The sequence below is a fragment of the Chenopodium album genome, chromosome 13 (genome assembly GCF_948465745.1).
Source record: "Chenopodium album chromosome 13, dcCheAlbu1.1, whole genome shotgun sequence".
NCBI lineage: Eukaryota > Viridiplantae > Streptophyta > Magnoliopsida > Caryophyllales > Amaranthaceae > Chenopodium > Chenopodium album.
The window spans coordinates 6,111,004-6,137,085 of record NC_137846.1 but is presented as its reverse complement, the minus strand read 5'-3'; the positions used below and the strand labels follow the sequence as shown (position 1 = coordinate 6,137,085).

The 26,082-nt window shown below is 35.8% G+C and overlaps 4 protein-coding genes across 8 annotated transcripts; 2 read left to right on the top strand and 2 right to left on the bottom strand.

Annotated features, from left to right (window-relative positions):
- Positions 1–1,284: 1,284 nt before the first annotated feature.
- Positions 1,285–9,370, top strand: LOC145576115 (uncharacterized). 3 transcript variants are annotated; one of them, XM_081633904.1, is made up of 11 exons: positions 1,285–1,460; positions 3,461–3,625; positions 3,704–3,822; positions 4,759–4,833; positions 7,255–7,348; positions 7,430–7,489; positions 7,943–8,008; positions 8,091–8,189; positions 8,595–8,639; positions 8,787–8,889; positions 8,983–9,368. In XM_081633904.1, the coding sequence occupies exons 1-11, from the start codon at positions 1,344–1,346 to the stop codon at positions 9,072–9,074; spliced, it is 1,035 nt and encodes a 344-aa protein (XP_081490030.1). In that variant the 5' UTR covers positions 1,285–1,343; the 3' UTR covers positions 9,075–9,368. The 3 variants fall into 3 exon arrangements, with proteins under 3 accessions (XP_081490030.1, XP_081490031.1, XP_081490032.1); XM_081633906.1 differs by lacking the exon at positions 1,285–1,460 and adding an exon at positions 2,580–2,842 and having other exon boundaries at positions 8,983–9,369; XM_081633905.1 differs by lacking the exon at positions 8,091–8,189 and having other exon boundaries at positions 8,983–9,370.
- Positions 9,371–9,628: 258 nt separating this feature from the next.
- LOC145574398 (uncharacterized) lies at positions 9,629–12,676 on the bottom strand. Its single transcript, XM_081632179.1, has 2 exons — positions 12,510–12,676; positions 9,629–11,362 (listed from the first exon to the last, which is right to left on the bottom strand). Exon 2 carries the CDS (start codon positions 11,060–11,062, stop codon positions 9,842–9,844), a length of 1,221 nt encoding a protein of 406 aa, XP_081488305.1. The 5' UTR covers positions 11,063–11,362; positions 12,510–12,676; the 3' UTR covers positions 9,629–9,841.
- A 1,996-nt stretch (positions 12,677–14,672) lies between these two features.
- Positions 14,673–18,986, top strand: LOC145576114 (uncharacterized). Of its 3 annotated transcripts, none has more exons than XM_081633902.1 (12): positions 14,673–15,798; positions 16,105–16,191; positions 16,278–16,319; positions 16,448–16,525; positions 16,620–17,312; positions 17,398–17,538; positions 17,620–17,700; positions 17,783–18,007; positions 18,098–18,146; positions 18,246–18,317; positions 18,416–18,529; positions 18,612–18,986. In XM_081633902.1, the coding sequence occupies exons 6-12, from the start codon at positions 17,513–17,515 to the stop codon at positions 18,861–18,863; spliced, it is 819 nt and encodes a 272-aa protein (XP_081490028.1). In that variant the 5' UTR covers positions 14,673–15,798; positions 16,105–16,191; positions 16,278–16,319; positions 16,448–16,525; positions 16,620–17,312; positions 17,398–17,512; the 3' UTR covers positions 18,864–18,986. The 3 variants fall into 3 exon arrangements, with proteins under 3 accessions (XP_081490028.1, XP_081490029.1, XP_081490026.1); XM_081633903.1 differs by having other exon boundaries at positions 16,100–16,191; positions 17,789–18,007; XM_081633900.1 differs by having other exon boundaries at positions 16,100–16,191.
- Positions 18,987–22,895: 3,909 nt separating this feature from the next.
- Positions 22,896–23,672, bottom strand: LOC145575096 (DNA repair protein XRCC3 homolog). The gene has a single exon (XM_081633018.1). The coding sequence runs from the start codon at positions 23,670–23,672 to the stop codon at positions 22,896–22,898; it is 777 nt and encodes a 258-aa protein (XP_081489144.1).
- Positions 23,673–26,082: the final 2,410 nt, after the last annotated feature.

Here is a 26,082-nt window from a genome sequence, read left to right as displayed (position 1 = left end):
ATCAATTAATCCCAAACACTACCAATCTCCAATTTACGACAACCCTGCTCATGTCCACCACCAAACGTCCAAACCAAACCTTCCCTGCTCCTTCAATCACTACAGCCGACATTAACTACCTCCCATCACCGCAGCAAATTCCAACCACCACCCCTTCACCCCCAATTCGCAAACAATTGCATCCAATTTCGATTTCAATCGCAAATTGCAACCACCAATTTCAATTCAATTGCAAATTGCAATCACCAATTTCGATTCAATAGTTCAGACGATTTTGGGATTCGCATCAGAATGTGGGTAATAATCTTCTGATGAATATAATTGATGGGTTTAAAGAGATTGAAGAAGAGAGATTTAGGGTTTTAGAATGAGAAGAAGATGAAGAAGAAAATGCATAATTTGTTGCCTGCCGCACAAACTATTTGGTCAGGCATGACTGACTCAATTGTGTATAAACAAATGTGGTTATACCATATGAATCATGGTAAAATGGTATCACAATATGATTCCTTTTATTTTCAAATACTACAATAACAGTTATTGATAATAATAATGATAGTACTATTAATTTGTCTTCAAAAAAATATAGTACTATAAATAATTTGAAAATACTTAAAAGAAACTAAAATCTTTGTTTTTTTTTTTAATGTACGATGAAAGGCCCGGCCTGAACCATTAACGAGTCAATTCGATCCTAAATTAACGGGTCAGACAATTTGGGGGGGGGGGGGGGAGGAATCCTATCCCACAAATTGTTATTAGTAGGGAACTAGGGATTGAGCCTCCAAAGGTGTTCTCATTTCTTCTAACCAAACTTTTAGCTTGGTACGAAGTATTATTTTGAGTCTTCTTGCATTTACATTTCTACATACATTGTATACAAGAAGTTTATGATGTGGGTAAAGGATACCTAAGCTAGCCTACCCCTAGTTTACTCATTTAAAACTTAAACAACAATATACGCTTATTCGCATCAAATTTTAATGTTTAACCTAATAAAATATCTTGATTTAAATCCAAACCATTCAAGAATTGGTTAAGCCATCTATCCTTTTAATTTCATAAAATAACATCCATGTTGCATTACAAATTTCAATTTTCTAATCATTATTTTTCTTACTTTATTAAAAAAAAATAATATATATTTAAAAAAAAAAAAAAACATGTAATCATTACTTAGCAAATCCCTTAGAAACGCAACAAAAGATAATTTGATTTGTTACCTCTCCCTAGTCCCACATTTGACAATTCCCCTGAAATAAAAACTAACTGTTAGAACTCTCACCGCCGGCGATTCACACAGAGGAGAGAGAAAACTATCACATTTCAACAACAACAAAAAAATGTCGTTTTTCTTCAAACCTCGCTCTAAAACACCGCAAGAGGTTCTCAGGTCTACCAAAGACAGCCTCTTGGCCCTTGACACTCCCACCGTTGTCGAAGTTAAAGCTCTTGAAAAGGTTATTTTTTTTACTATTTTGATCCTTTATCTCTTATGGGTTAATCTTAATTTTTCAAAATATATGATTTTTTTGCTCCAATTTTGATATTTATTTTAGTTTGATGATGTTTATTGTGATGTGTTTACATGTGGGTATGTTGATTTTGATGCATTGTTGGAATATTTCTTGTTGGGTTTTGAGATTGAATTGATTTTATTGTGTTATAATTTTGCGGGTTGAATCAATGTCAATTTTTTATTACTTATTAGTGTATGGAATGTAATGTGGGTAAGATAGTTGATGTTGGGAATTTATCTTAATTCATGATTATTTGCAAGGTGGGAATTTTAATTTTTAGATCTTTGGTTGAATGCTCAATGTAGTGGCTTCTGTTTTAAGTCAATTCTTAGTTGCAGCTGACATTGTTTACGGGTTTGACAATAAACTTCGTATTCATTTACACAGGCTGTAAATAAGTGACCCGACCCGAGATTACCCGAGTTTCACGACATGAAAAATTAGCTAATTCACTCAACATGACTCAAAATCACTCAAGCCCAACCCATACTGAACACCTGATTTGACAACTTTATGTAGTTTAGTGCAAGTGGGGAAAGCAACTTTCTGCTTGCCTATGCCGATAATATCATGATTTTTGTAAATATTGTAGGCAATTGTATCTGGGGTTAGTGATGGTTTTATTGCACGCTTGTAGCTTGACTGGACTTCAGTTGTTATTTCATCTTTTTACAAGACAATGTGGGACTTATTTGTTTGCTCCTCTTGCCTGTATTTTCCACATCAATGCCGTCGTGTGGGGACTATAGTCGAGCATTCTGAGCAACCTTTCATTCATTTGAAGAAGACTTTGAAATGTGAGGAAATTCTAGATGTGTGTCATTTAAGAGATTCTAGAAGACATAGAAAAGGACTAAGAAATCCAAGTAGAGTTCTCTAATTGTTGGTTGACAATTGCCATAATATTTTAGGAGCATGTTTAATGTATCAGGAGTTTAGGACACATGATACTTTTTTCTTTTTCTTTCTTTCTTTCTTTCTTTTATTTTATTTTATTTTATTTATTTTTATATTTTTTTTTTTTTTTTGGGGGGGGGGGGGGTTGTGGAACCCTAGCTATCTGATCGTTCAAAATATTCTTTCGCCCTCCATTCGTTTTGCTTTTCAATATTGTGTACAGTCTCACATTTTTGGGTTCAGCAATGTTTAAAAGTGAATCAGGCCCTTTAAGCGGAGGGAATGTGGTACAGAGGATTGAAGCCCATGCTTGGAGTTTTAAACATAATCTCATAATAGCATTGACATTTGAGCCTTCATCATCAATGTTAAGTCTGGTGTACACTGCATAGATGAGATCATTATAGGATGGTGCAACTAGACTAGTGAGTGTCACACTTGTCGTTTAGTTTTTACTCTATCACTTTGTGATTCACATGCCTTGATCTTACTTGTGATTTCCTTTGCTCATGCTTACTTTTCTCAAGTACATACTTGTATTCTCTACAATCGTCATATGGAATTTTGAGTACAAAAGTTATACACAAAAAATACAGTTATATATATATATTTGGGGTCAAATGAGAAGTTTCTTAAAATGAGAAGGATGAGAAGGATTTTTTGTGTATAACTTTTGTACTAAATGTGCATATTTTTTGAACTAAATGTGCAAAAAAAAATTTGACCAAATTTGATATGCATAAATTTTGTTCATAATGTGCACATTTTCTAGTTTTCCAGAAAAATCAAAATTTTTATTAGTTTGAAAATCAGTTTTGCACATTTAGTGAAAAAAATATGCACATTTCATCCTTCTCATTCTTCTCATTTTAAGGAACTTCTCATTGGATCTCAACCCTATTATATATATATATTTGGTGACAATGCATACCCCTCCTCTTCTTTTCTCTCTCTTTTTTTTTTTATTTTTTTTATTTTTTATTATTTTTTTTTCTTGCTTTCTTTCACCACTCTTACCAAAGTTTATATTTATTATAATACAGGCATTAGAAGAAGTAGGAAGAAACTTGTCAACGATGAGGCTGATGCTTTGTGGAGATAGCGAATCTGAGCCAAACTCAGATCAGATTCTGCAGCTCACTGTTGAAATATGTAACGAAGATGTTATCCCTCTTCTAGTTCACAAGCTACATGTGTTTGGTTGGCAAGTAAGTCATAACAATGCTTAATTTTTATCAAAGTACATCCTCACTTGGTTTCTCATTTACCACTTTAATTGTGGGCAGGCGAGAAAAGATTTAGTCTCATGTTGGTCTGTACTGTTGAAGCAACAAGTGGACGACACATATTGCTGTATCGAATACATTGAAAATCATTTGGAGTTGCTTGACTTCCTTGTTGTCTGGTAAGCTTAGTTGGGGCTTTATTTATTTTACTTTATATCCCCTTATGTGCTTTATTGAGTTTTTCTGCTTCCGTTTTTCTCTTACTTTAAAAAAAAGTTTCTTGTTTGGGCTGATGAGGCCGTGAGGGTATTCTTGAAAGGGAAACTGTCTAAATCCCCCACTGTATATGCTTGATTAGTTAGGCGCCTAGGCTTCTTTTTTGACTTATTGCACACATTTGCACTCTTTACTGTCTGAGGAAAAACAGAATCATTTTTCAGTAGTTCTAGTAGATTTATCCATAGATTGTTATGATATTCTGAACACTTAAAAGCTAGAAAGCTGTCCGTGACAAACTTGGCGGTAATTCTCTTTGTTCTGTTTTTCTGTATGATCATAGTTTTTACAGGGTACAATTCAAAGTCCAGCCCTTTAAGATAAGATGTTTTTTTATATGCTTTCTTTTACCTTTTGTGGCCGCAAATAGGATCAATTATTTTTTATGAGTTTATATACGAAGTATATTTTTTTGAAGTGTATCGATATTGTGCATCTTTTTTTTGTTTGCTTCTTTCCATTTTTTCTTTTTTTTTTTTTTTTTGGTTTAATTTTTTTATTACTCCGTATTGTTTTTATTTGAGACTGCTGGGATGTTGCTACTATCCTCTCCCCGTCTCTGGTTGATTAAATAATTAGGTTTGATGCTAGTGGAAATCTTGCATATGGTTTGGCTTACTTGAAAGTGAAAGATCAATTTGGCAAACCAATGCATTAACAATCTATGTGTTTTTTGACTAGTGCTTATCTGCCATGGGTTTGATGTGGATTGCTTGTGTTACATTCATTATTTTAACACCTTTGTGGTTATTTCTAAAGTGCTTTATTTTTAATTTTATCATTTTTTTTAACGTTCTTTGTCTTATATGGATGAATTTGTGTTTTCCTTTCTTGAGCAGCTATGATAACAAAGATGCTGCCTTGACTTGTGGGACTATGTTGAGGGAATGTATCAAATTTCAAACACTTGCAAAGTAAGATGTTCATGTTGTTTGGCTTTTAAATAGCTCATTGATTAGTTTGCATATCTTACTTAAAGCTTTTCCAGAGTTTTTGTTGAGTGCACCATTTTATTTTATTTTTGGTCTTTTACACGTAATTTTCTGAATTGATGGAGCTAATTCTGGTCAAAGCAACCTCTCTACTATTTCCCACTCAAGATCTCAGTAGCTAGTGCTTATAAGGCTTAGAAGGATTTGGGATTGGTGTGGTGTTGGAATGCAGAGGTAGGAAATAGGAATTGGGATTCAAGAGGTGATGGTGCTTTCCTGATGAATCTTAGTCTCTGGCTTCATTTTGTTGAGAACAAATATGGGTTATGTGAAGAGGTGGTTAGCATATTGTGCTCATTTCCCATGATTATTCTGAATCTATGGGACAGTATCATTCTACTTCAATTCTCAAGAAATGTTTCTTTCTATTAGGTTAGGGAATGTTCTTTCTTCATTGATTTTGGAGGCAATCAAGGTAAAAGGCCCTTTTGAAGAAAGAATAGCAGCATGCAGTAGAATTCCAGAGATTCAAGGAAATAAGGAATTATACATAAACTCTAGTTGAATTAAGTTAACCATTTTAAGGTTATTAATTGATTTTATGAGACTATATCATGTTGGCTGCTGTACATACGTGGACTAACATTAATAAGAAGTTATTTTGGCCTTAAATAAAATAAAATTGAGAAGGGCATGACTCAAGAGAGGCTTGCATGTAGTATTTATAGAGTAGCAAAGCGGGAGACATTTAAGAGGAAGGACTGTCTGCTTTTGTTGATGCCTTAAGCAATAGTGGCCAGTGGTCATGAGTGACTGCCGGAATAGGCAACAGTGTATTTGTTTAATTCTTTATTCCCAAGAAAGTAAAACCTTGAAAAAAAATAGGGATTATAGACTCATTAGCATCACTGTTGCGGGAATAGGCAACATGTGTATGCCTCTCAATTTCCAAGAAAGGTTCTTTCTACTAGTTAAGGGTTGTTCTTTCTTCAATGTTATTGGAGGCCTAGAGAACGTTTGTGGAGCATCACATATTCATGAGTAATGTAGTTGATGACAATAGAATAAGGGGATTAGAACAATGTTTTGAATTTGGACTTTAGAAAGTGTATAATGGGATCGTGGAATTAAAAGGCTTTGAATTTAGGTGAAGGAAGTGGATTAGGGGTTGCATTTCATTGGTTGGTTAATCAATGTATTGTCTTGGAGGTGGTTTGGGGTTTTCGGAGGTGTTTGAGATGTGGAGATACCCTTTCTCCTTTACTTTTTAAATCCGTTTCTTGGTCCTTTGAGACATGAACAATTTATTTCTCGAGGAAGGCTTAGGACCTTGGGTTGTGTTGAGTTGCTAAGAGTTGTTTGTGGAATTCATGTGGTTAAGTTTTACATGCTCGTATGTATTTTGAAGCGTTGAGCATTTGACATAATATTGGGGTATTATGAAAAGAGATGTAACATTGTCTTTGGGAGATAATGTTGTGACATGATCTGTATCTATTTCTGTGTGTTTCCCCTTGTAATTTCTTTGTCTCTTTTGAATTCCCCATGGTGCTGGTTTGAGCTTGGGAAGACTTGTGTGTAATTTCCTTGGTTGGGTGGGGTAAGAAAAGAGGGTTTATTACTAGGGTGGGAGGTTGGGAGTTAGCCTGCAGACCTAACAAAAAGGATTGTTTGGCTCTGAGGTGATTATGGTCTTTAGCACAATGAATGACCGGATGAGATGTGTTTTTTAGGACTTGCGCTTCTTGTTTGGACCATGAATGTTTGTATTCTAAGTTTCTTCTTTATCCTTCCCCATGGTCAGATAATAATGTCAAGATGAGTAAGAGTCAAACCTTGGGAAGATTCTTGTGCTATAAATTATTCTTTTCTATCTCTTCTTCTCATCTATATCATATGTCTGTGAATCATATTGCTCTTATTCAGGTGCTTTAATCAAGTGAGGGTACCATTAGTTCTTGGAAATGGAGTTAAATTTTGGCGAACCCACCAAATTATTGATCATAATAGAGAACCTTGATAGATAGGAGACTTCAAATGTGAATATGTGATGTGAGTTTCTGAGAGGATGATATGCAATTTGTTTTACAGACGCTACTACTCTTGTTACTCTAGTTTTTTCGCATTACATAATTTCATATTCTGTACTGCCTTTTCTCTGAGTGTTTGTTTTCTTTCTGTTCTCGTTCCTCTTCTTTCTTTTTTTTTAAAGGGGGTAGGGGGGTGCGGGGTGAGGGGTGGGTTTGTTGGGATAAGGGAATATATTTAGAGAGCCTTGAATTTTTATTTTTATTTTTCTAGACAATTATTTCACTGGAAATTTATTACATGCACTGTATGTTTCAAAGGTAACTTTTTTTTTTTTTTTTTTCCTAAAATGTCTTTTTTATAGTATTCTTTCAGATATATATTGGAGTCTACCAGCTTTGAGTTGTTCTTCAAGTATATAGAACTTCCCAACTTTGATGTTGCTTCAGATGCATTTGCCACATTCAAGGTCAGTGTTTCAATGGCATCTGTTTGCATATGTTGTTAGAATGTATATTTTTTTTTGTAACCCTGCAATTTTATTTTACAGGATCTGCTTACGAAACACAGTAAAGAAGTTGCTGAATATCTGACATCTCATTATAATGAGGTGCAATCATGTTCCTATCACTCCCAGGCCTAGATGACGTACTATGACATTTTATTACTAGTGCTAGAATCCAATTCTTTAGTAAGAGTCCGTCTAGCAAAATGCAAAAGCTTGCATGTTTCAAACAAGTTTTGTTGTTGCATTTTTATGTAAAAGATTAGTAAACCATCATATTACCCTTTTTGGTTTTTCATGTGTGTTGTGTCAGGCATTTTCGTTTCTCAAAATTAATTTGGGGAAAATTAGTTTTGTTAAAGCTTCAGTTTGTAATCTTTTCTTAATGTGCTCAACTCTGTATAAACTTCTTCTTCTTTCTTTTTTTTTCTTTTTTTTTTTTTTGGCAATAGTAGAGCTTTGAAAACAAAACAATCTTTCATTGACCCCCTCATGCATACATGTACAAAGGATTGTCACCTCCATTATTTTGGTTCTAATCAATGTCTATTGTTTCAGTTCTTTGAAATGTATGAAAAGCTTTTGACATCCACAAACTATGTGACTAGAAGACAATCACTTAAGGTTTGTTGACGTAATTTACTAAACATGTCCATTTTATGCTTTTGATTTACACCACTAATAGTTTGCTGTTGATGGGTAGTAGCTCCTTTCAGATTTTCTTTTAGAGCCACCAAATTCGCACATAATGAAGCAGTATATTTTAGAAATACGTTACCTGAAAGTTATCATGACTTTATTGAAGGTATCAATTTACTTACGGTGCCTTGTTTGATTTCATCTGTTTTTGCTGGTTTTGAATTTCTCCCTCGGGGATTTTCTTTTATTTCCATCTTCAGCATTAGTTTAAGGGTCTTTTTTTTATAAAAAAAAAAAAAAAAAACATATTTGGACTATTTTTAATGAATCTTGCGATATTAATTAAAATAATATAAATAATGTCTAGAACTACGAAAAATACAAGTCCTAGAAATATCTTTGAGTAATAGAACCTATTTTTGTCAGAAATCTATTTTTTTGGTAAATTAATGCTTGAAGTGGAGCTGTAGAATGTATTCATCTTTTCAAAGCATACTTCTGTTAAGTTGCTGAATATAGCTCAAAATCTCTATTCTGATTCTGCTTTCCTTTCTATATTGGTTTTGGACAGGATTCGAGCAAAAATATCCAGCTTTCTGCTTTCCACATTTTCAAGGTGCGAACTTTCTTTGAAAATTCTATTTGCTTTCTGTTTTGAGAATTTTGAGCTCTGTTTTTGAGCATTTAGGGACTTATAATTCACAGATCTAACTGTCTATATGTGAAGATTAAGCCCTTGGTAAGCTCATTTATCTATCTGCAGGTATTTGTCGCAAACCCTAACAAGACGCATGATATCAAAATCATCTTGGCAAAAAATTGTGAAAAGTTGTTGGATCTTTTACGCAGTCTTTCTGTTGGAAAAGGTTAGAAGTATTATTGTGTTACAGGCCAAAAACTTTATTGCCATGATTTATGGGCTCTTTTTTAGGTACCAACTTTTAATGTTTTTTGTTTAGGTTCTGAGGACGAACAATTTGAAGAGGAAAAGGAGATGATCATGAAGGAAATTGAGAGAGTATCACGTTTCATTAATCGTGAACGTTGTTAGTTATGAACTTTGATTGTATCTTCCCCCAAATTCCCATGTCTACTCGTTTGAAAGGCTAGTACTTGTTCAACATCAATCCAATGTGATGCGCTGTGCTGTGAGAATGCCGAGTGAAAAGTGAAAAGAAAATAAGTTATTAATGAAAATAAAATCTTCATTAGTAGAGGTAAAAGCTGTTCATAGCTGTTGTATCAGAAGAAATTTACAGTACATTAATTTTTGGTGATTTCTGAGTTTTGAGTTATTTACTCTTTATCTATGTCAGAAATAAACAAATTTGTATACTGGTTAACTGAGTGAAACAAAGGATTTATGATTATAAAAGGCTTCTGGTTATCTGACTTATATTTTATTTCGTATTATTATTAACTACGGAGTATTAAATTGCGTATTATTAACAATTAAATTGCAGTAATGATTAATGATAACTAAACTGCCATGGACTTCCAACCTGTACACTTAAATTAAATTTTGGGGTAAAAATACTCTTTCACTCTCGTTAACTATTAAGAAAATAAAATCATCACTTGCTTATCGATGACAAAATTAAAGAATGCTGAAAACAATGCCAAAACTTTACTCAGGACTATCACGCTGAAGTGGGTAGCATTTCCTTGGTTCTATGAACAGATACAGTCTTATTAATTGTCAGAAATTGCCCTTACAGATGCACCCTCTTTTAAACATCATCATCATCAAGACAAGAGAACTAAGAAAAAAAAGCTTCTCTTCTGCCTGTCGTTTCCCCCGATTAAGTTTGCCTCAAACTATGTAGATGGAAGTTTCATCTGTAGGGAAGCTGGGGAACCAGGAGATGAAGTTAACGGCCGAAAACCTGGGGAAAATGAGCTCATTTCTTCCTCATATGCGCCACTTGTAGAAGAAGCTTCATCTTTGATCATAGTCCGGAATGAAATGGAACCCCGTTTAGTTGAGACATCGGAGTTTCTTCCCAGGCTTGTAGCCGTACTGGTTTCAATTTGGCTCTGGTTGGCAGCAACAAGAGAGAGAGAATCAGCATAGTCCTCAGAGGTGTAGCACCGTCCTCCCTCTGTGCCAGGAAACCCCAGACCCCTATTAAGGGCTAAAGAATCCGCAACAGGTAAGTAAACAAGCATAAAAATACCCACTACAACAAAAGAAAAAAGCACAAGAAAACTAGAAAAGGCAAGAGCTTCAAAGAGAAAATGCTCACGCCTCGCCAAAACTGAAAAACCAAGCAAAATAACCCTCAAAGGGAGGAAACTTGAAACAAGAAATATAAGTATGTAAACTCTCTTCTGCAACCCTTTGTTGATGACCGACACAACCATCCGCCTCCCAAGCAATAACAGGTAAGTGGTTAGGACGGTGGCAAACAGTCCATGGAGTATTGTACACAACAAGGGGTAAGTGCAAGCAATGGCAGGGTTGCCTGATACAGTCAGCTTCCAATATACCGTAATGAATTGTTCTGGCAATTTACTCAGCACTTTAATCTTTCCATGTCGGAACTTGGGGGCAACCATGACAACAAAGAGATCCAAGACGAATACTGGGAGGCAATAAAGCAAAACATAACCAATGATCTTGAAGTTCCATTTCCGGTTTAGTATACCAGACCCCCTCCAATCTAGGGATGCCCTTAGGAGAAAACTCATAGTGAGGAAGAGGCACGGTTCTGTGAACCCTAGATTTGATAGGATGTATAGTTTGCATATGTCTTCCTGCCATCTTAGGCTTAGCGAATGAAAGACTTTACCCTCCTGCCTAAAGAAACTTAATCGGACGACTTCACCAATCCCCCAGCATATTCCAAACAAAATAAAAACGATACGAACTATCCAAGGTCCGTTAAAGTAATCGAGTCGACGTAGCTCTGATCTCTGAATACGAGCACGGAAGTACAATGTGTAGATTATGCACAACACGCCAAAAAGTACCAAAAGAACCACTAGAGAAATTGTCACCACACCGAGTGCATCGACGGCTCGACTGGTCAGGGGCATTACCCGAAGCACAAATTCCACGCATGCTCTCCGCCAGCATGGAGACAGTAAGTGGGCCTATTATAAAGCCAAAGCTCCCTTCTCAATATGAGATTGAGCAACCCTAGCAGCATCAAGTGACATAAACCCTTCAGCACCAGTAACCACAAAAAAATTTGATCAATATCCCTTTAGCAGCAGGGCTTTAAGTGTGTGATGCACTATGAGGTCAAAATAGCCTTATGACAAAAAGTTGCACCCAATCTCTATTATTTTGTCGGTATATCAATCAGGCCCCTTCGGCTAACCAAATCAATGCACCTGAAAACAAATGGCAGATAGAGATTTATGAATCCTATCCTGACACTTCAATGAATAAAAGAGTAAAGTTCACACAAATGCAAGGTAGGAGAGCACCAACAGTGTCAATTGCATTTACACATATATGATATATCACGGTGCATCCTAATAACCCAAACAAGTTTCACAAAGGAAAACAACAATGCAGTTAACACACTTCCATCAACATGTAGCCAACTAAGCATGCAGGGCATAAGTATGCCACTTCCATCACTAACAATGAAGTCTCAGTCATAGCCATTACTACCTACAATGATTACGAAATACTTTCTTGAACATTATCTAAGTAATACTTCGTACTTCACACGCGGCGAAACACAAACATGTTCAAGATAAACACACACAGTTAATTGAGAATTGATAACTACCACAACAGATGATTTACTAGTCTTCAGTCACAACAGATTCCTATGATATACTATCAACCTCGAACAATTTACTCTGTCTTCAGTCCTCGAAAATCCTCCTCTCTTCTTAGTAACCTAAAAGTCGTACACTACAATGCTAAATGCAACATCTTCCACTGTTTGTACTCCATATAATTACTCAGTCGAAATCGTTCTTCATTCTCGAAACAATTAAGCAAACTAATTATCAAATAAACTTACTTTCATTCCTTTTAAGTTCAAAGTTATATTCTCAACTTCCTTCAATCCTACTTGAAATTCCTTCACAACTCAGCCACAAATTACTCTCACTAAAACTAATACCGCGCTATTATCTTCTTCGCACATACTGTAATTCCTCACCAGTAAACTCAAACGCAACACTCAAGAATTCGCTCACTTATACAACAAAATTCATCATCAATGTATAAAATAACTGCTCAAAACTCTCACAAATTCACTCACCAATCCACTAAAAACACTTCAAATTCCACAAAATTCGCCTAATTTCAACTTAATCTCGTCTTTCAATTCCAACTCTTATTCACTCACACAATCAAATTAAAACAAACATCAACAACACACAAATTACAACAACACAGATCAGAAATTAAACATTACAGAAACCCTAACATCAGACATTGCACAAAAAGAAAACCTAATTTTCCAGAAATTAAAAAAACAAAAACAAAAACATAATCAGATCGAACATCCAAAAATACCTGAGTTTCTTCTCCTCAAACTCGGATCCACCAAACCACGCTCCGTCTTCCTCCTTCCGCCTCCTTTAGAGAGAGAAAGACACACTGTAGAGAGAGAAAGTAGAGAGAGAAAACAGAGAAGTTGGTTGAAGAGAGAGAAAGAGAGTGAGAAAACCCAAAACTGGAGGACGAGAAAAAAGGGGTAGAAGGGAGCAGGAACTTGTTGCTGACAGCCTGTAACTAGCTGTAATCGAATAGGATCCGAACCTATTTGGTTCGGGTTTTATTGGGTCCGAATCTTGTTGATTCGGTTTGGTGAGGGTGTTTTCGTCATTTTAGAGGGGGTTTCTGGGTGCTGAAGCTAGTTGTTTTGGTTTGGTGAGGGGTGGTTTCGTAATTTTGAGTGGTTTTAACAGCTTGTGTTACGGTGTCTCGTAACCAATTATGAGTTGACATGTCATTTTGTTGGGCCTTCCTGTTTCCCTTGCTTCCTTCACAAATCCTCTTATTGGTTGGCTATATTTTATTTGTTGGATTTTTTTAAATAAAAAAATTTCCTTCTTTTGTTGACATTTACTTCAACAAAAATATTTATGCATTTTTAGGTCTCTTTTATTATGGCCTATTTCCTTCACATTATTTTCAGTTCACTTCTTAATTTCTTTTTCTCATAAAATATTCAGTTCAGTTCAGTCAATCAGAACAGACGCTTAGACTATTATTATTCATTTCATTTTTAATAAGTGTTTACTTTGACTTTTACGGAGTTTTAATAAGAGGAAAAAAAATTAAAATATACTTCGTAGGAGAGAGCATAATAGAATACCTAGTTAATATTTTTAAAACTAAAATCGGCACTTGTTGAACTGGTTTCTAAAAAATGAAAATTGAAACCTAGGACTTGTTTGGTATTGTTTTCAGTTTTCAGCTTTTTTAAAACAAAAAACCGAAAACAGTAAACAAAAAAAAAGTATTTCCACTTTTCAGTTATCATTTTTCAAAATTATCACAATTTTAACAAGTTTAACTATTTTTTGATTTATTATATGACTTATATCATACGAATTTGAAAAATAAAACACCAAAAAACAGAAAACCATAGGATACCAATGAATCTAAATGTTTCGATTTAGATTTGACAAACCTTGTCTTTTAATATAGGAAAAATTGGCCGCAACAACACCAACTATGACAAAAGTGCGTGTAGCAGCACAACCTTTCAAGGGTGCACTCAACATCACAAACTATGCACTTGGGTACACATAACAACATAAATGACATTGGCAAAATGTAAATTTCTTCTAAAAGTGAAATCTTAAATATTTTTAATGCCTTTTTGTTTAAAAATATTTTTGATTAATTTCATTCTACTTAATTTTCCATTTTCCATCTCATGTAATTAAATAACCATTAAATTGAATTATTTCAAAAAGTTTTCGCCATTATTTTCTATCGTTTGTTTCTTCAATTACTTTTTTTACATCTCATGTGATGATTGACTTAGTTTCCTCTTCCATTATAATTAATTTTTTCCCTTTAAATTATTCTCTCTTAACCTCCACAATTTAAGTGTTGTACATCAAAAACAAAAAAAAAATCAATTTGACATATCCTAAAATCCAACTCTAAAATTATTTTTTGAATTAAGTATTTGAAATCACTTTGTGGGTTTTGATATTAGTATTTAGAAAGTTACCTATGTATCCTGAAATCTTGTAGAATAAAGGTATTCAAATGATTTTTTATATTTTTTATTGGAAAAATTGCCCGGAATAATCCGACCTTTGCCTCATCCGCCCATAATAATCCCACCTTTCGATTATTTTTAAATAATCCGACTTTTATATCTAATCCGCTCCCAATGGTCCCGGGTGACTTGAAACCGGCTAAATAGGTCACCATTTGTGATTTGGAATTGTTTGCACACGTGTCGCCTCGTTGATGGTTAAAAAAATTTAAAAAAAGAAAAATTAATAAAAATAAAAATTATTGGAAAAATTATTTAAAAAAAAAAAAAAAAAAAAAAAAAAAAAAAAAAAAAAACCCATCCATCTTCTCCGGCAGACCCACCACCGAAACCTCCTTCCATACCCAACCCATTAACTGAAATCACCTCCTTGACTCACTTTTATCCCACCAAAACCATCACTCTCCCCTAGGAGTGGCCGTTCTGATGATTTTGTGAATTTAAGGCTGATTAGTAGGCGTTTGAAGCGGCTGATTTGTGGTGTCTGCCGCCGGCGATTGTTGGTGCAACTATGGTGCGTGGCGACTAATTGTGGTTGTGGGTTCATTTGATGTGTTGTTGCAGCCATGTCTAGATTGTGCGGGGAGTGTTTGCTACGGTGAGAGTGGTTGGGTTTGTGGGTGGTGCGTTTGCGAAGGAGCAGCGGCAGTAGATGTTTTTTTGGTGGTTTGACGGGCTAGTGCTGGGTCGAGTTAGCCGGAAACAAGGAGAGTGAGAGACGCGTTAGCCGGAATCGGGAAGAGATGGTGGCCGAAGTTGGGCAGGGGCCGATGGCTGGGGTTGCCGGAATCTGGGTTTGGGATATTTTAAATTTTTTTTTTTTTTCTGTTTTTAATTTTTAATTTTTTTTTTATTTTAATTTTTTGACCAATTATAGGCTAACACGTGTTTGGTAACTTGTAATAGCAAGTTAGATGACCGGTTGGGACTATTTAAAGCGGGAGAGGTATAAAGGTCGGATTATTTAAAAATAATCGAAAGGTGGGATTATTATGGGCAGATGGGGCAAAGGTCGGATTATTCCGGGCAATTTTTCCTTTTTTATTTTATTTATCAATTTAGGATTTAACTAAGTGGAAAGGGATAGGAAACGAGAAAATCCATGTTTATATCCTCTATAAACGAATTTTGTCTATAGAGGGGTACGCGCGACATTTCGTATAATAAAGTTTGGGCAAATTGGAAACCAGTCATAAGGAGTCAAACCAGTTGTTTGAGTTGAATTTTGACGACGTTACGTGCAAAAAGTAACAGTTTTCTCTCTCCACATAATCTTTGTCCACTTTTTCTCTATCCACTTCGTCGTCTTCAATTGGGGATGTTTATAACCCTAATTCATTAATTGGTGGTCTGAGAAGGTTGTCTCCACTTCGTCGGCTGCAATTGGGGATTTGTTTAACCCTAATTGATGAATTGGTGGTCTGAGAAGGTTGCCTGCTGATTTTGCAATGATGATCGTTATAAAATCCGCGTGTAGTAGTTGTATTGTGAAGATTGAGCTTCGATAATGGAGGTGCAGAACGTAATTCGAGGACGTGTCGCTTAATCAATTATAAAGGAGGGGTAAGTGTAATTCTAACTTATATTCCAGTGAATTGTAGTGTACTTCCTTATTTGATTTCAACAAACCACTGCATTGGTCTACTGCAGTGTTATTTCTTATTTGATTTCCTCAAATCACTGCATCGGTTTGTTGCATTACTCCATTGTAGTTATAATATCCCCGTTTAATCCTGTTTGGTGATAATTCATGTGTTATCAATTGTAATTGAATATGAAATACAGCTGATACAGTGGTTGGCAGAGGATTGAAAGTTTGATCTTACCTTGATTAATCCTATAATTGGTTTGGTGTCATTATTAGTGAAGTTACATCTATGGGAAATGCAAACTATGGATAGTAGAAGAAATCTGAAAAGAAAGTCAAGGGTATGCATAGGTGATCGGGTACATAAGGTAATAGTAGAATTTGATGTTAATTGTAGAATATGGTTGTTAGTTGTTTTGGTAAAATAGAATTTGATTTTATTTTTGCTTTATAGGATGGATTAATGGCCTGGAATCTGCATGCAGACATCTATAAGGTTATATTTATGTAATTTTTAAGTTGTTTAAATGTTTAAACACTAAAGTAATTTCCACTTAATAATATGTGAATATATATCATATATATTGATTGGTTTTGTTGATTGTATATAAATATGGATTGTAGGATGACTCGTTGTCTCTTGGGGGTAAGCTTAAAGAAAAGGGTGAAGTACTTAGGGCAATGGAAGAAGCCAGATCCCGGGTGAGCAATTGCATTGTCCTCCATATTTAAATACTTGAATATATGTGAATAACTTGTGTGTTAATTGATTTCTTATTATGTCTTTTGTTTTTAGGACACATCCACCAAATACTGTTTGTCGGATTGAGATTTTTGGAAGGATATGCCAGACATTTGATGAGCATAGAACACGTTGGGTGTATGAAATGGGATTCGGGGGGCTTCTGCACTTTGTAGCAGACATGCATCTTCCTAGGCATATAGCATACTGGATAATGACACGTATAGATCCTTTTAATTATACTCTTAGGGCTGATGATAGGAGAGTTTTTTTCTTGTCTAAAAATCAAGTTCACTGGATTCTTGGTATACCAAATAGTGGTACGGCTGTCCCTACCTATAAGTCACTGAATGATGAAATGCTGGGGCAGGTTAATAAGATTATGTCAAAATATGGGAAATCCTGGAATACTAAGTCTAAGAAGACCGGTCGAAAATATACCAGTGAGGGAATTCCAGTGAATTCCAAACTGATGGAAAGAGTTGAGGGTCTTTGGGAGGAAAATGAATCTTTGAGTTTAAGACCTTATTCCTCCTGCTGTCACTTGAGATGCTGCTCTGTCCCACACAGTCATCCCGATTGGCGGCTGACCTCGTTCCTTCACTAATTTGTGCCTCTAATGCCGCGGATTTTGACTGGTGTAGTCTTGTTCTTAAAAAGATTATGGATAATGTTCGTACTTTTGGTAGGCGGTTCTATTCAAGTGGTTATGCTAGTGGATGCGAGGGCTGTCTTATATTTGTTGTGGTAAAACTTGATTTGTAGTACTTTTATATACAGTTTGGGTTGTGTTTATGTATTTTTCATTTAAAATATCCATTTTTTTTAATAGGTTATGTATTTGGACCGGCTAGATAGGCAACCCATGGATTGGGGAGTTTTTCCTAGGATAGAGGTTTGGAACATGGTGGAGATTCGAAAGGCTATCAAGGAAGATCGGTTTCCAGATGGCGGCGATTTTGGTGTCCTTGATGTATGTATTGATACCCTTGATTATGCATTAATTGTTTTTTTTTTGGTTTTTTTTAGTTATGAATGTGTATTACCGTTGCAGACTTTGGATGTTGCTTATGGTGAACGCCATCCTCGGTTGGTTAGGGATACAGATGGGCCCATCGATGGTTTTCGTGCGAAGGTATTAATTAATATTTTTAGCTGAATTGTTGGTGTTATCCCTTCGGTGCAGTAACAGATCCTTCACTTGGTATTTTGCAAAGCTTTAGACATGGTTCAGTATTTCATTCCACAAAGCCGACACCGAGGCGATATCCCACGGTTAATAACCTACGTCAGTACCGTCATAAGGATCCAATTGAGGCAGTTGATGATGACCAAAAGGATGGTTTGATGTTGGTCCCTGTAGTTCAGCTTCACGGTTTCCACTGTTGTTTGAATGTTGTTGAAATGGAAGATTTATGGTTTAAAGTCGAACAGATAAAGAGGTATATCTATGGAGCTATTGTTGAATTGGTTTGTTTCTTTGGTTTTGCGTTTATTGATGTTCTTCTTTTAACGTGCTCCATGGATACTAGGTGGTTTTCTGATGATGCTTTGCAAGTTGTGAGGAAGATTTGCTCTTTTGTAAGAAATGTTGACGAATGTGTTTAGCTCTATTAAGGAATTATGCTTTGCAAGTTCTGGGGATTATGCATCATTAACTGACCGGTGTGTATTGTTCAGTTGTTCAGGTCAATTTCCGAGGATAAAGTATGCATGAGAGGGAAGCAGCCCTGTAACAATATTTCCTTCTCGGTATGCTATTCTTTAAGCCTTTTCATCTGTGCCACTATATATGGTTGTTAACATTATAATAACTTTGTTAGTTGCTAATGTTTGTATTGCTGACCTAGGCGATTGTTGTTTCATTTGTGGGAGCTGTTCATATTGATCCGTCATGTGTACGTGTTGTTGATGCGTTCCTTAACAATAACAGATGTTGCCTGCTTGTGTTGGTCTCTTCTGAGGTAAGTTATGTTGTTGTTATGTTGTTGGTAACCTGGTTTGATTTGCTGTTTTTTATTTAAGAATATCTATGTTGAATAACAGATTTGTGATTTGGACATGAAGAGCTCTAGTGCCCCTGTTACGCGTGTGTCTTTCATTTTTAAATGTGCCTCTTCCTCAAATCAGTTGAACGTAGTTGTTTCAAATTCGTTGTCTGATTTTTTCACTGTGTATAATAAACGAGTAAGTCACTGCAGTGTTATCGTATTGAGATTGACATTTTGTAAAAAATGGCATGTGCTTATTTTTTTCCCTTTATGTTCGGGTTGTGAATTTGGATGCACTGTTGACTGAAATTGACGACCTGACACAAACATTTTCATCCCGAAATGTTCTGATTGTTTGTAATTGCGAAAAAATGTGACTAATTTGTTACAATATGTGTAATGTAATGTAACTAATTTTTTCTAAAATAAGGTAGGGTTAATGTGTTTTGTGTTTAATTTATTGTTTATTTTAGCTATATTTTAATTATTATCAATTCTTCATGATATGCACTTTATCATGATTAATGTGTTTTGGCGATTCATGGACCATGATTATTGTCTGTTTGGCCTCTATGATGTGTATGTAACAACAATTTGTCTTGTAAGTAGGGCTATGTTGTCATTTGGGCTGTATAGTTTGTCCTTAAAATGTTGGGTTGTATAGTCCAAAAAAAGTAAAGCCTGTGTAGTTAGTTCCATAACAATTGGGATATTTAGTTAGTCCAAAAAAAGTAACGCCTGTATAGTATAGTTAGTCCCATAAAAGCTGGGATATATAGTTATCCCTAAAAAGTTTGGCATAAAAAGTTGGGTTGTATATATGGTTAGTCCATAAAAAGTTAGGCATAAAAATTTGGGCTGTATATATGGTTAGTCCATAAAAAGTTGGGCTTAATATATGGTTAGGCTGTATAGTTAGTCCATAAAAAGTTGTATAAACAAGTAGTACAAAAGTAGTTGGGTTAAGTGAAGTACAATTAATAATTGTTGGACTGTGTTAGTAGTGGATTGAGTTACGTTTGGGCTACATGTTTAGTGTATCCAATAATAATTGTCCTAATTTAAAATTTATGGTGCAATGCAATTAATTTAAAAGAACGTTGCATATAATTGCCATAAGAGGACTTTAGAACATGGACATTTAATTATAAAGTTACAGTGGTATGTAATTATAACTTAACATTTTAAATCTGATCTTGGAATGCCCATTTGTACTGTCCGCCACCGTAAGCCACCAAGTTTACCGCTATGTCGGTTGCGAAAATCAGAATTGCATATCCTCCTTCTGCAGCACCATATGACCGTCCGCTAACCCTATATGGAAATAATTTTTTGGTAATGACCCTTGCCATCTCAATGGAAACTTTTGTTTCAGTTAGTAGCACAAACTCAGGCATATTTAACTCAATAGCTGATTTGATTTCTGGGATGAATGTTTCCCTCCCCATATCTCGGCAGTTCCAGACCATGAACTTCCTTTTCTTGCCTGTCGGAAATGCATTTTCTTCCACCGACAACTTGATCGTGGTTATTCTGCCGTCTAATATGTTCGATGTGTTGGTGGTGCACGTAATTACCATGGTATTAGCACATAAAGCCGCATCGATGTTGAACAATTTGAAGTCGTTTCGATAACTATGGAGTTGCAGCGAGTGTTCCCCACTTGACAAATCACACTCTTCCTGGACTGTTGGTATGTGCGCACAAGGATCCACCAATTGCTTCACACACTTTGGGAATACGTGCTCCGACCCATACCCTTTGCAACCACCAGTAGTCGACACCAACCATTTCACAAACACTTTAAATACTTTAGGCTGCAAGGCGAGGTCAGAAAGGTCCGGTAACGCTGCTGGTGTAGCGTAATTGTTTGGAGTGATTACAAGCAAATCACCTTTGAATGATGAACCGTTTGCGAAGCACCTGGCCGCTGTTTCCGGGTCTACCAACCGCAGCGTAAGTTCACCCTCACTTGACAGGTTGGGGCTGGTTATCATAGCCAACAAACCTCTTTTCAGTGGGTTCTTATTGAATTTGGTTGTGATGTGGGATGGGTCTAATTGAAGTTTGGTTGTTTTCATAATTGTTGAGGTAATTTTTTGTGGTTTTTTAGATTTAGAAACCTTTATTTGGGAGACATGAATTTTGAGCTCGTTCTTCACCATTTTGTGAAACAGAAACTATGTTTTGTTTGACTACTGCCATTTGATGGATTTTATATTGCTGTCAAATTTTGTGCTGAAAATCTCGCGCCATATAAATTAATTGGCGGACTGGGTTTTCAAAATTGGCGGAAATTGAATCTGAATCCCCGCCTATATCCTCATTTACTACCTTTTCCCTCCCCTCCAGAAAAATTTTGTAACACATTCCACCCAATAACGTGGTCCCACAAATACAATCTCACATGTTGACTTTAAAGTCATCCAATACCATTTTCAAAATAGGCCTCCACATCCCCTACAGTTTTTTAATAATATTTAACAAATTCAGCATTTTAAAAATCACAAATAAGTACATAACTCTTATAACTGAACATAAGTACTAAAACAATTAAGCAATTGGTATTAAAAAAACCACACATTAGTATTAAAAAGTCGAATGCATTGAAATTAAACATAAGTGCAATAAGAATCTTAAACTATAATTATTCATTTACTATTAAATGGACAAGGATTGCAATTTAGATGTCAATTAACCGAATACAAATGTAAATCTAATCCATTCTCGCTAATCGTCCACAGTGTACTCACTTGTGTATGGCAGCCCCTCTTCTAAGGTCTCCCCTGCCTGTGAAGAGCAAATCACAATTTCACAAAATTGTACTATTTCAATTTGAATTAGCAAAATTTATAATTTTAACTACGTTATTGGATATGTACTTACCAGTATTTCAGCTCCTAAACAATACCCGATCAAAGTCGAAGCTCGTTGAGTGAAGTAAGGTTTGACTTTCTTTTTCCAAAACAGAGCTACACCACCAACGCCCGTGTTCCATGTGCATAATACTTTGTACTTATTACCCATTGCTTTGAGGACCTCGTCCAGCTGTGTCGATTTTGCGCGTGCCTCTGTAACAAGCACCACTGTTGGACAGAAGCGTTCACATAATTTTTTGAAATTGGTTTTGCAAGAAGGTCGATGTATGTACCTAGCATTCCAGCACATCACCACGGAACCTAAACGAATTGTCGCCCATATACCACCTCTTTTACCAGCTTCACCAGATATCGATATCCGGTAATACCTTCGACCTCTGTTCTGAGTACAACCACCGTGGACTTTCAATATAACCATCAACATTGGTTGCTGCATTTTCATGACATGTATTGCGTTGGTTGTGGCTCCAAAAAAAATTTGTCTCTCTTGCGTTGGTGTGGAATAGATGCGGATGTTATCCAAATTCACTTTCGGTTTTAGATCAAATATTGGAGTCAACAACTTCGGAACCACCACCCCTTCTTCAATCTCCTCATGAGTTAAATACCACCGTAAAAAGACACTCACCCCATTGTGAAAATATCCATCGAAGTCGGATATGAATGGTATGTACGGCGGCAAGGGTTTACCGTCACCCAAATCCATCACAGAGCCTCTACACCCTGCTCTTGTTGTTGTCAAAGCACGGCCTAATAATTCTTCTCTTACAGTTTCAGCGCTTAGTGGTGTTTCACTGACCAAGTGAAAGTTGTTCTCATAATATCGAGTTTCATTAAACTCAAGCTCTGGTTGGTCCTCTATTTCATACTTACCAAAGTATAGCGTTGGCTCGGTCGGGTGGATGAGTACAGGTAATTCTCGAGGGTTTCCTACGACTAATTTCACCACTTTTGAAAAAAGAGCTTTGACATTCATCTTGAATTTGGAGTTTCAATGGTTTCCAAAGAAATGGTGTTGTTGGGATGTTCACAAATGGTGGTCAAAATTAATTGTAATCAATATCTCATGTAAATGTGGTCGTTGCTGAAGTTACCGTTGGTGGAGAAATATAACTTTGAAATTAGAAAACAAATGTTACAACATTCACCCATAGAAGAAAAGATATTTATAATTTTTAATGTTTAAAAAATAGTGTGCTTTCATTTGCCACGTTCGTGTTTCAGCAACTATAGTACACGTGTGATGACATGTAACATTCCGAACCTAGGTTTATCCTAGGCTGGATCCGAAGCTAGGGTTAACATGTTTTCTTTTATTACAAATGATAGATGTAATGGTTTAGAGGGTTACAAGGGTTTAGAGGGTTACAAGGGTTTACAACATGAACTCAAAAATCAATACAACACATTACAGCAAATCCAGACATCGGATTTTTACAAAACCCGCATCATGTAATTCACTAAACATCAACGACACCTTCACCGTTTATTTTGAAATGACATGCATCGGGGTCGACTACAGGTGAGCAACAAATCCGGATTGTCCTTTCCCAGAACTCCTGCTTTTCATTGAATTTCTTTTCGACAAATAATCTTGTGCTCATATTGTTGTTCCATGTTTTCCCTAAAGCAGGCTGAACCCTTACACCATTTGTCATTATTGTTAATCCAAAATCCCTTTGCTCATTAGGGTTCACTTTGACAGTTTCATTAACTGCTACCACGACCAGATCATATTTTTCTGCAAGTGATCGAAGACCACTTGAAAACACATTTACAATAGATGTCCGCTCCTTCATTGACTCACGGGTGTTATGGAAATGAAAGTGGCATATGCTTGGTACCGAGTCTATAACAACAACACGGTACCTTCCGTCGCCCTTGACCAATTCTTCAACCCACTGAAGGGTCTCAATTAACTCGTACGGTGATTCTACCTGTTTCACTAATATTCTCTTCAGAGGATTAAGATCTTCGGGTGGAATTGAACCAAATACGTGTGGAACCATTTCAGCGAGCCTACCAGCAGGAAAATGACCAACTGATGTGACATACACAGCAAATGAGGAAATACCTCCCAATGCTTCATCTAGTTGAGCAGCTAACATTAGTTGCAAGCAGATCTGTGTTTTACCGGTTCCCTCATCCCCACATATCTCGGTGATGTGACCAGAACGAAAACCCCCCTCCAGGATGTTGTCTATTGAATTGCATTTTGTACAAGATACACCGACCATTTTCACAACAACTAAATGAAATAATTCGGTGGATTTCGTATGCAAATAATATATAGGGGATGGTCACATGTGGTTCAATAATCTCAACTGCATAGACCCGTCACGTCTGCATCTTGGTAGACACGTTTTATAAGTTCAGTTCAGTTCAGTTCAGCTCCAGTCAGTTCCATTTAGTTCAGTTCAGCTCTAATCAGTTCAGTTCAGGTCAATTCAGCTCTTAATTTCCCTCTCTCATAAAATAAGATCTTCAACTCACTGTTCAGTTCAGTTCAGTTTTCAGCTCTAATCAGTTCAGTTCAGTTCAACTCTAATTAGTTGAGTTGAGTTCAGCTCAGCTCTTAATTTCCCTCTGTCATAAAATATTCATTTTAGCTCAATTCAGTTCAAGTCAGTTCAGTTCAGCTCCAATCAGTTTAGTTCAGTTCAGTTCTGCTCCAATCAGTTCAGTTCAGTTCAGTTCAGTTCAGCTCCAATCAGTTCAGTAAATGTGAACAGGCCCTTAACCGAACTTGAGTGAACTAAACTAAGGGCCTGAACTAAACTGAACTCCACTTAACTGAAATGAACTCACAACTTAACTGTAAACTGAACTCCACTTAACTGAAATGAACTCACAACTTAACCGAACTACAAGACTGAACTAAACTAAATGGTTAGTCATGAACTCCACTGAACTGAACTTAACCGAACTCGGGCGAACTAAACTAAGGGCCAGTTATGGAATTTATTCTATGTTCGGAATGTTCAATTTTCGGAAGCATATATATTTCCATTTTCGGATGTTAATAAATTTAATATTTTGTTTATAATTTCAATTGTCGGATGTATTTATATTTCCATTCTCGGATGCTTATATATTTCCATTTTCGGATGTTTTTAAATTAAAATATTTTATTTATAATTTCAATTTTCGGATGTATTTATATTTCCATTCTCGGATTCATATATATTTCCATTTTCGGAAGTTTTAAATAAATTTACAAATTTAGGATGTAAATAATTTGTATTTTTGGACGTATACATATTTCCATTTCGGGATCTAAATATTTTTCTATTTTCGGATGTATAAAATTACAATTTTCAGATGTAAATAATTTCATATTTCGGATGTACATAGATTATCATTTTAATTACAATTTTCGTATGTATATATTTCCATTTTAATTTCAATTTTCGGATGCCTCATATTAGTTTGATTGTAAGTATTCTTAGTTCACTCCTTACTCCCAACCCTGTTTTATGGTTACTATAGTACTATAACAAGTACCAGAGGTGTAGCGTTGTCTGCAACTTCTTTTTGAAGGAACAGACGAAGCAGGTGGGTAAAGACATTGAAACCGCACACGATCCCCAAAGTAGTACTTGTTTTCTCTTTAATTTGAGTTCTGTTCTAGTTAATTCTTTTACTTCACTGGTTGACACAACAAATAATCAAGTGCACAAGAATAGAATTCAAATAATTCCAAGTTATTCAAACTTTAAATTCATTTAATAAATTTCCATTTAAAAGAAACACCCATGTGACATAACAAATACTTTTCAATCTTTATTTAAAACCCAAAACCCATACACGACACATTTATCTTCCAATATAAGGGTCTCTTAACTTGCATTGTAATATTCAAACTTTTTCTTCCCATATCCAACCATGGCTGTCTATCGCGAACATCGTGATGGCACTCCTAATTTTTTATTTTACAAACCCCCACAAGCAATTCCAAATATTAATCGAGAAATGAACACCAATGAATACTCATACTACTGGCAATCAAATGATAGAACAATTCCAGCATCAAGGGAATCACTATGGCGGATCCTCATGGACCTTGAACAGAGGTTTGAACCAGGTATTTCTTTGCGAATGGCCCGTAGCAATGGTTGTGGTGTCATGAGACCTGGCCATTTCCCCAACGCGCTCGATTGCAATTTCCATACCATCTGCCGGCTTTACAATCCCCATATTGTAATTCTGCTTGAAATCAGAAACACTGTAAGCAATCTCAGTGAAATAGTTCATGTACTGCCTGGAAATTACAGGTTTTTCCATTTTCATCTCCGTTGGTACAAGGGGGAGCTGCCATGCTATGGAAGGCCGGGGATGTTAGATGTTCAGCACGGCAACAATGTGCAAGCATCCAAATGTTACTTGATGTTAATGTTAAGGTAATTGCATTGTCATTTAATAATTAATTAAAAGGATTGTTTAATTAAACTGATACGTTGCATGTTTATTTTTACACGAGGTCACCCGATATAATGGAGACGCGTGATCAGAAGGGCAGGGGTGATGACTGCGTTATGGCTAGAACAAATGTTGTTTAAGATTAATTACCAACGTAGTTTGTGTTTGTCCTCATGTACTTAAGTCTTAATTCCTAATTTGTTAGTCAATTAGTTGCAAGTGGTAGTG

What these genes read in the sequence shown, in the direction of transcription:
- LOC145576114 (XM_081633902.1), top strand. Translation starts at nt 17,513, where the DNA reads ATGGCGGCGATTTTGGTGTCCTTGAT. An exon ending in TCGATGGTTTTCGTGCGAAG is followed by an intron (nt 17,701 to 17,782) that starts GTATTAATTAAT and finishes TATTTTGCAAAG; the next exon opens with CTTTAGACATGGTTCAGTAT. An exon ending in TTGTGTTGGTCTCTTCTGAG is followed by an intron (nt 18,530 to 18,611) that starts GTAAGTTATGTT and finishes GTTGAATAACAG; the next exon opens with ATTTGTGATTTGGACATGAA.
- LOC145574398 (XM_081632179.1), bottom strand. Translation starts at nt 11,062, where the DNA reads ATGCCCCTGACCAGTCGAGCCGTCGATGCACTCGGTGTGGTGACAATT.
- LOC145576115 (XM_081633904.1), top strand. Translation starts at nt 1,344, where the DNA reads ATGTCGTTTTTCTTCAAACCTCGCTCTAAAACACCGCAAGAGGTTCTC. An exon ending in TGACATCTCATTATAATGAG is followed by an intron (nt 7,490 to 7,942) that starts GTGCAATCATGT and finishes CTATTGTTTCAG; the next exon opens with TTCTTTGAAATGTATGAAAA. An exon ending in CTAGAAGACAATCACTTAAG is followed by an intron (nt 8,009 to 8,090) that starts GTTTGTTGACGT and finishes GATGGGTAGTAG; the next exon opens with CTCCTTTCAGATTTTCTTTT.
- LOC145575096 (XM_081633018.1), bottom strand. Translation starts at nt 23,672, where the DNA reads ATGGTCGGTGTATCTTGTACAAAATGCAATTCAATAGACAACATCCTG.